Raw genomic sequence first — 9922 nt, forward strand, 5'->3', positions numbered from 1 at the left:
CTTTACATGTTGGAACTAGGGAGGTATTTAAGTGAACTCTCTTTGGAAGAAATTCTCTCATCATGGATGGCCAGGAGATTGCATGCACAGAGCAGAGTTTGGAAGAGAAAGACCTTCCTATAGAAACGTTCTTTTGGAAGATGGTAGAAAGTAAGTGTCCAGTGACTTTCCCCAGGACCAAGAGCATGTGAGTCTGGACAGGATGGGGATGTGGCCAAAAGACCATGCAAATCTCCGGTCATACTCTTTTCCACAGAAGTGAATTGAGTAGATGCTTCTTCAATCATCACCCCAAATTGCATTCACCTTCTGTATCTTCCTAGTCCCAGAATTTAACTCAGAGTCCAGTGGAGTGAATAGACAAATGAACCAGTTTTCTTGAGTTTTTAGCCAAAAGGCTTCACTATTTCAAAATGTTTTTATCAATCCTCCACATTTTTTTAAAACTGTCCATGTTTAATTCTGTTGGGTGCCTAGAGATAATAAGAATACCAAAATCACACAGTTGTTGGAAAGCAGAGTGGAAATGAAATATCTGCTGCTCAATACATAAGGTTTTCATACACAATAATGTAATGCCCAATTCATTTGAAATAAACATTGAGCACATTTTGAGTTTAAAAAGTATACACTTATTCTATCTTAAAGTAATAGAAAAATACAACCATATCAGTTTCAGTATATGCAGTGCTGTAGTCTTGGGACTAATATTAATGATTAGGAAGGAAATAGCTTAATTACTGTTAATATGTGAAAATGTCTCTGGGACAATATAAGATAAAAATTGCTGTATGTGGTAGAGCAAACCTGTGATTGCTGTAGCTCAGGAGGCTGAGGCCGTAGGATTGTAAGTTCATAACCACCCTCAGCAACTTAGAGACTCTGTCTCAAAAACAATAATTTTAAGAGAAGGGCTGCAGCTGTAGCTCAGTGGTAGAGCAATCACCAGTACTGCAAAAATAAATAAATAAATAAATAAATAAATAAATAAAAATAAATATTCCCTAGTTTGGGTATAAATTGAGTCATGGAGATGCAGCAAATAATGGAACATTTACAGACAGCCTATTATGTCCCAGATAATTTCATAGTAATTTAGTAACCATTATAAAGCAATCTCCTAAGGAATTTTGTAAAGCATTTTATATATGCGACTTCATGCTATCCTGACACAAGTCCTGCAAATAATCTTTATATTCCTATTTTACAAGTAAATAAATCAGAGTTCGGAAATGTTAAGTAACTTAGTTAAGGTCACACACTTAATACAATTCAAACCTCTGACGCTTGTCCTAGTCTAGTTTGAGGTTGATATTTATTCAGGATCATACTTAGAACCACTTTTTGAAAGGTCCTTCTCAGTTCACTAAGTGCTCTTAATAACCAGTGGTATCTCAACAAGTAAGTCTGTTCTTGACATGAGCTTGAAACCCAGGATAAGATGAAAGCGTAATTGACATCTTTCAGTAATGAGGATAACCATGAAGGCTATTGGAGATGATGATTATGATGATTATAATGATGTTGATTTAGTACCAGAGATTAAACCCAGGAGCGCTTAACCATGGAGCCACATCTCCAGCCCTTTGTATTAAACTTTATTTAGAGACAGGGCCTAAATTGCTCAGAGCCTCACTAAGTTGATGAGACTGGCCTTGAACTCAGAATCCTCCTGCCTCAGCCTCTCAAGTTGCTGGGATTACAGGCTTTGCCACCACACCAGTCTGGAAGCATTTTTTTTAAGTATTTTGCTGTGAAATAATTTTATAGGAAGCACCTCTGCAAACTTACAGTGTGGCAGACACTCAAAAAATGTAACTATTTTACAGATGAGGAAACTGAGCCTTTGAGGAGCTCAGCTTTGTCTAGAAGCACGAGGTAGCAGAGATGTGGGACTTGAACCAGGTCTATCTGACCCCAAAGTCCCTTAAGCTATGCTTCCTATGAAATAGTAACATCTCTCCTTTATTTTCCACATCTTTTAATCAAGGATCATGAATAACATGAACTGGGAGATCTTTAGTTGAAAGCCTTGTTTTGATGTTCATCCTACTAGCATGTATCTCCTTTCCTAGTTATTATTTCTTTAGGTGTCTGTAATCCCTGAGAGGCTGCAAGCTCTTTGATGAAGCCACTATCAATTCTCATTTGGATTTCAGCAATAGTCTTCTTTATCTTGGTCTGTCTCCTATTCTTTTCTCCCCAGCCATCCTTACAATCTCTGGACATGTCTGGTCTGAACAGCCTTTGCAAAGCCTGTCCCTCTTACAGGAATGCTCTTCCACCAACTACTCCCTCCCTCATCTCCTTTAAGCTGTTATTCATCTGTCACTGCTCAGCAAGGTCTACCCTGGTCAGCTGCTTAAACTGAAATAGGCTTTGTTCCCCAACACTCCCTATTCTCTTCAACCTTTTTGCCAGAGCACTTTTAAAAACCATATATAATTTCATACTTCTTTTTAATCTTCCGTTCCTTGTTTCTTTTGTGTAATAATTAAGTGAATTAATTTGCACATGCGATACTCACTAGTATCTAGCATACATTATGTGCTAAATAAGTGTTACCTCTGGTTGTTGTTATGTTATACTGCAGAGTAGTTTCTTTCTTTCTTTCTTTTTTTTTTTTTTTTGGTACTGTAGACTGAACCCAGGAGTACTTTACCACTGAGCTACAGCCCCAGCCCTTTTTAATTTTGAGGCAGGGTCTCACTGAGTTGCCCAGACTAGCCTCAAACTTTTGATCCTCTTGCCTCAGCCTCCTGAGTTACTAGGATTACTGGGCACTGGAATTGCCAGGCACTTCAGAGTATTTTGAAAGGTCTCACACTGAATTTTCTTCTCCATTTACTGAATGGAGTAAAGAAAATTAACCAGGGTTAAGTTAGTATCTGGCACATATCAAAATGAAGAGGTTTTCTATAATCATAATATAATGGCCATAATGATAATTAATAGGACAAACATCACTCACATTGAAAGGACTTAGGAAGATAAAAATTATGATTACTGTACAGGATGAAGGTAGTAAATGGGCAATTAGTAAAATATCAGGATTATTTATGACGAATATATTTGTGTTTGAAGTTATGTTAAAGGAATATTTTCTTAGAACATTCGAGAATATTCCCAACGTCTACCCAAACATAGGCAACGGCCAGTACATTATCAACTACCTCTACTGCATCTTAGACCTCCTAAGAGGTAGAATACATTGAATTCTCTCCATTTCAAAAGCCAAGAACAACCAATGAATGCTCTGTCTGTTCCCGAGACATTGTCTCACTGTTCCTTTTGATTGAAGACACTTTGGCTGTTTGTTTGAAAAAAAAGTAATTCCCTTTATAGACAGCAAACACTTCCTCTACATTATTCCCAGAAGTAGTTGAATGAATTACAATTTCACTATATTTATTAGGTACCTATAACATTCAGTTCAGCTACTGCTTTAAACCTAGATGCTGTACATTGTGACATTAATGGTCATCAGTGAACTGCATTTCCCCGTACACACGTCCTTTCATAGTCCCCCACCGGATTGAGTCTTTGTTTGCCCATATGGCCTAATTTGGCTAAACACCAACAAGTATCGTGCAGACAAAGGTCAGATAAATACTTGCAATTGAAGCTTGCTGTCTTGGAATCCTGAAATGATGCTTAGAAGAATCGAGGGTGAAAGACTATGAGAGAAGGGACCTCAGCCATCCTAGCCATTCCAGGCATCCCAGGTGAAGCCCAAATCAAGTGTGGGAGGTTGTGTTGGACTTCCCAGCCCTATCTGACTAGACAGTGTAGTCATCCGAGCAGTCCATGGCTACAGGAGGGACCAAAGGGAGGCCAGCTTACGTACTATCCAGTCACCCAGGAGAATCATGAGAAATGATCACTGACTGATTTTTTTATTTTTATTTTTTACTTTTAAGTGGACATATCTTTATTTTACATTTATGTAGTGCTCAGAATAGAACTCAGTGCCCCAAGCATGCTAGGCAAGCACTCTACCACTGAGCCACAACCCCAGCCCCTCACTGATGTTTTAAGCAAATATGTTTGAGCTGATTTTTTTATACAGCAATATATAAGTGACATATTAGGTGTTAATGAAATTATTTCTTAATTTATACTTGCCTGAAAGTACAGCTTAAGGTCTAATGGGGGAAACTCAAATGTAAAATAAGAGCAATAAGTTTTTTATTGTATCAGAAAAAAAATGCAGGTACTGTGGGAGTTAGAAGAAGACACTCCAAATTCATATTAGAGAAAGTTCCAGAGTAGGCAAGAAGATACACTTTATACATTGTGTACTTATCTCTTCATATTGAAACACCTATTTCTTTGTCTTTCTGTAAATATACAAAGAGCAATAATGAATTGTTCCAAGAGTTATTTAAAGTACTTATTTAATCTTCCTTCTGCTGCTTCCCAAGTGACAGTCTTACTTGGCATCTTGCAGATGTTAGGTATTCCACAAAAATTGTATTGTTTGCAAAACAACAAACAATTTCTGAGACTAATACATAATGATTTAATTTAGGCTTTATTAAGAAAGAGAACTAAATCAAACCATTTGGCTCATAGGACATAAAATTTTATTTAGAAAACATAACGTCATATTAAGAGAGAAAGAAAACAAGAAGAGTGGAATTATGATCTGTAATTTAACTGAGTTTACAACAGCTCTTGGAACCATATACTGTTCCCTTGGGCTGAAGTATATGAATAGTTTATTACTTCTCTTTGTTAGTTCTCCAAAAGTAGAGAAAACAGTGTTTCCACATTGAACAACTGGTTTTATGTTTTTATTTTCAAATGCTAAAATTGTTTTTACATAAATTTTATTTTTATGGGGGCTCTGAAAACATCGTTTCTGCAATGAATTTCCATCATAAAAAAAAGCTTTAGAAGAATGGTAATTTTATTCCTTAATGTGTTCAGGCTGGACTGCTGCTGATGTCGATCCCTTGAAGTCATGGGTGATTATTAAACTGCATTTGAGCAGGATTCCATCCCAGGCTTGAAGGAAAGTGAAGGAGCTGCATTTTCTTTACCTTTCTGGGCTATATCTTTAGTCCTGAATGGACCATGGGAAGTAAAAGCAGAACACAGAAGGAAATGAAGTAGAAATAACTGCAGGAATCAGCATGAAATAGCCTTTCTATTTGTCCAGTTATAGAACCATTCTCTATTAATGGGATTACTGGGTCTTATTGGTGTTTTTTTTTTTTTTTTGATACTGGGTTCAATCTAACATCCCCAGCTGAACCACATCCTTAGCCTTTTCTGATTTTTGTGAGACAGGGTCTCATAAGTTGTTTAGGGCCTTGCCAAATTGCAAACACTGGCCTTGAACTTGGGTCTTCCTGCCTTAGCCTCTGGAGCTGCTGGGGTGTCAGTCATGCTCTACCATGCTGGGCAACTACTGGATATTATTATCATTATTATCAGCAGCAGCAGCAACAGGCATTATCTAAATATTTTCATTTCAATTTCTCTTGTTCATCAGTAAATTAGAAAAAGTGTATTATTATATGCATTTTAATTTGTTCCTACTTTTTTATTTAAAAAAATCTTTTCACTAAAAAATGTGAAAGATCAAGCTGGGTGTGGTTCGGTGGTGAATGCCTGTAATCCCAGTGGCTTGAGAGGCTGAGACAAGAGGACTGTGAGTTCAAAGCCAGCCTCAGCAAATTAGCGAGGCTCTAAACAATTTGGCAAGACTCTGTCTAAAACAAAATATACAAAGGACTGGGGATGTGACTCATTGGGTTCAATCCTCCGTACCAAAAAAAAAAAAAAAAAATTCAAAGATCAAAACCAGATCAAATTCACTGAGAACCTTTCCTAAGATCTCAAAAATAATCTCGGAGATTCAGGGTCTCCAGAACAAATGTATCCAGAGGACAAGGAAAAATATAGTATGGAAATAGTATGGTAGTGTTTCCAAAAAATCCAAAGAATCTTTTGTTTAATTTCTTAAAATATAAATTCATTATAAATGAAGCTGATGGACTCTTTCTGTCCTTATTGAAGGTGTTCCAGCATATACAGCAAGTGACTCAGATCTTACTGTTGGAATACAGTCTGAATCTTACTGACGCCAACTGGGTACACTGATAGATGGTATTGATTTGGTGTGATCTTCTCTTTCCAGGTTAAGCCTAAATCCTCTTTATTGAGTATTAAAATCACATTAATAACGTAGAATATCAGATTACTCTTCTTTCAATGTGTTTTCCTGTCATGATTATTGCTCTTTTAAGCACAAAAAAGTCTCTTTGATGCAAGGAGAATAGCTACACTTATTGTATTTTGCAGTGAGGAAACAGAAGGCACAGAGTAGTCAGGGCAATACAGGGACAGAACTTGGAACTCAGTATGTGTCACTAGACTCAGTCGCTTCCATCAAGTCCAATAACCCTAATATTATATTTATAACATGGTGTTAATTCTTCTATAATTTTACTTGACATCTCAGAAAAATGAAAATTTTTTTGTTAGTTCTCCCCAAATTAGCAAAAAAAGAAATGCAGTAAGATCATATTTATTTACTTTTATAGATTCATTATAAAGATCCGAAGGTATAAGTATGAGAACCATCAAAATGATCTCAATGTGGAAAAATGAGAGAATGTTTCACAGCTATCAAAATGTACTGCAGGGCACAGTGGCACATGCCTATAATCCCAGCTACTCAGGTTGCACAGGAAGGAGAATTGCAAGTTCAAAGGCAGCCCCAGCACCTTAGCAAGACCCTAAGCAACTCAGAAAGATCCCGTCTCAAGATAAAAAATAAAAAAGGGAGCTGGGGATGTGGCTCAGGTGGTAGCACGCACGCCTGGCATGCGTGTGGCCTGGGTTCGATCCTCAGCACCACATACAAACAAAGATGTTGTGTCCGCCGAAAACTAAAAAATAAATATTAAAAAAATAAATTTTAAAAAAGGGGGCTGGAGATATGGCACAGTGTGATAAGCCCTCCTGGGCTCAATTCCTGGTACCAAAAAAAAGTACTATAATTTATTAATAAAGTATAAGAAATTTAAAAATTTGGTGCAGGACTGAACAGATGGCACATTAACTGACAGATTTAAAATCCAACAGAATAGCTGGGTGTGGTGATGCACACCTGGAGGCCAAGTCAGGAAGATTTCAAGTTCAAGACCAGCCTCAGCAACTTAGTAAGAACTTGTTTCAAAATAAAATTAAAACTATCATGTATAACTAAAAAGAACCAAATTTTTAAAAAGCCATAAATAAATTAACTAATTAAAAGGGTTGAAGTTGTTGTTCAGTGGTAAAGCCCATGTAGGATAAATCTCCAGTATCACAAAAAATAAAAAGAAAAAAGAAAGAAAACTGAGCAGAATGAGCACAATAGGAATTCCACAAATGGCTTCATCATAAAGTGAAATCATTTAATTAATTGGGTTGGGATGAGTGGCAATCAATTTGGAAAACCAAAACCAAAATCTCAGATTTATAATTCCTATTATTAAAATATCCCACAAAAATTTAATGTAAATATAAACAAACTAAAAGAAAATGTGGGTCAAAGTCGATTGGATCATGTGAATAAATCTTTTTCAGTATAATACCAAGGCCAGGACCTAAAAATAAAATGAATCTGTACAGTAAAATATAATGTAAACCATGTTAATAATAAATTATGAACTTGAAAAATAATTGTCATGATATGAGGGACAATGAATTATATCATTCTTTAAGTAGACAGCTCCTAAAATCAATAATGAATAACCAAATAAACAAATGTAAAAATTATCTATATGAGCAAGTCAGTAAAGTAAATGTGAATGAAACACAATGAAATAATTTTTACCTGTAATATTGTCAAAGATTAATACTAAATAATATAGGCTGTGTTGATAATAGGACGGCAAGAAATACTGTCAGAAAATCTTGATAGTACTGTAAATTGGTATCAACTTTTAGACAGAATTTTGGCAACATCTCTATGTTTGTGTGTATAGAAAAAAAATTGCAAGACTACAACCCAAATTATTAAGAGTAGGTAAAAAATGGAATTTCCAATAGTTTTAAAAATAAGTTTTATATTATCAAGGTTAGCTTGAATATTGATAAACGTTTGTCTAAATCTATGAAACTATATTAAAATAAGAATGTTCCATAATATTAAAATAGTGCATTTTTAACCCAAGAACCTTTCTGCAGATTTAAGAAGTTCCAAGATAATGACTGGAGGAAGGAATAATACAACAATCAACTTCATTCTTTTGGGATTCTCAGATTTTCCCAAGCTCAAGACTGTTCTCTTTATAGTCTTCTTGGGAACTTACCTCTCAACAGTGGTCTGGAACCTGGGCCTCATCATCCTAATTAGGTTGGACCCCTACCTTCATACACCCATGTATTTCTTCCTCAGCAATTTATCCTTCTTAGATTTCTTCTATGTGACCTCCACGACCCCCAAAATGCTCTCAGGCTTCTTCCAGAAGCACAGATCCATTTCCTTTCTGGGGTGCACCATGCAGTACTTCTTCTTCTCCAGCCTGGGTCTGACTGAGTGCTGTCTTCTGGCAGCCATGGCTTATGATCGATATGCCGCCATCTGCAATCCCCTGCTGTACACAGCCGTCATGTCCCCCACTCTCTGTGTGCAGATGGTGGTGGGAGCCTATGTAACTGGCAGCTTTGGTTCATTGATCCAACTGTGTGCTTTACTTCAGCTCAATTTCTGTGGACCAAATGTCATCAACCATTTTTTTTGTGACCTGCCTCAGTTATTGGTCCTGTCTTGCTCTGAAACCTTTTCCTTGCATATCATGAAGTTTGTGATAGCAGTGATTTTTGGTGTGACATCTGTCTTTGTCATCATGGTCTCCTACAGTTATATCATTGCCACCATCTTGAAGATCAACTCAGTGGAAGGCAGATCCAAGGCCTTCAATACCTGTGCTTCTCACTTGACAGCAGTTACTCTCTTTTTTGGATCAGGTCTCTTTGTCTATATGCATCCCAGCTCTGATGATTCTCTGGGCTATGACAAGATGGCATCAGTCTTCTATACAGTGGTGATTCCCATGTTGAATCCTTTGATTTACAGTCTGAGGAACAAGGAAATTAAAGAAGCTATTAAGAGGTGTAAGAAGAAGAAAGTGTTTTTCCATGGCCACTGTTAATTCAAAGTCTGGTAGACTAATGACCCTGCTGACTGGAAGATTCTAGACTGTGCAAGGGAAATGCATTTAATGTGATTCCCTCTCACTGATGCTATGGCAGAATTCCAAGTCAACCCATCTAACTCTGGGACTGGCTCAGTGCCATGTAAATCCCATGGCTGCTTTCCGTCTTGACAGTTGACTCTCCTCCACCAGCAAGAACTCTACAAGGCAGTTAGCATATCAATTTGTATAAAGCGGCAACCTTCAGTTCTTTGGTTTTTGACCCTCGCACATTCTTTTGGAACTTCAGATTTCAGGCCAAAGGAAATGGGACTGAACACGGGGTCGTTGGTCTTTCTCATGCACTACATCACAAGCAGTATAATGACTACTTTGTTCCAGACTTCAAACGCGCAGGGTGCCTAGGCAAATTCCAATCAGTTGAGGCAGGAATGTGGAGAGAAGTGTAATTTTAGATTTTGACCTAACATCTTTGCCAAGGAAATATGTCATAAGGAGTTTGGTCTAGAATTTTTTTTTTTGTATTTTATTTTTAGAACAAAAATAGGGATTGTTTGTAAGTGAATAAACAAAGGAATTTTTATGGTACTCTCCAGTCCTTGGAAAGTTAAAATAAAAAGAAAAGAAGGAATCCCTCAGACCATATATTGAAAAATTAAATTTCTGTTAATATGGCAGACTGGATAGTATAAATGTACCCAATGCTACAAACAAAGATATATATTGAAAATATTTACATATATCTTTTTGAGAAAGGGTCTTGT

At 36.7% G+C, this 9922-nt stretch overlaps 1 protein-coding gene across 1 annotated transcript; it reads left to right on the top strand.

Moving 5' to 3' along the window:
* The first annotated feature begins 8207 nt into the window (after window positions 1-8207).
* On the top strand, window positions 8208-9155 carry LOC113198775 (olfactory receptor 5AN6-like). The gene has a single exon (XM_026411623.2). It carries the CDS (start codon window positions 8208-8210, stop codon window positions 9153-9155), a length of 948 nt encoding a protein of 315 aa, XP_026267408.2.
* Window positions 9156-9922: the final 767 nt, after the last annotated feature.

Source organism: Urocitellus parryii, chromosome 4 (genome assembly GCF_045843805.1).
Source record: "Urocitellus parryii isolate mUroPar1 chromosome 4, mUroPar1.hap1, whole genome shotgun sequence".
NCBI classification, from domain to species: domain Eukaryota; kingdom Metazoa; phylum Chordata; class Mammalia; order Rodentia; family Sciuridae; genus Urocitellus; species Urocitellus parryii.

Excerpts from the sequence above, each read along its gene's own strand:
- LOC113198775 (XM_026411623.2), top strand. The coding sequence starts at position 8,208 with ATGACTGGAGGAAGGAATAATACAACAATCAACTTCATTCTTTTGGGA.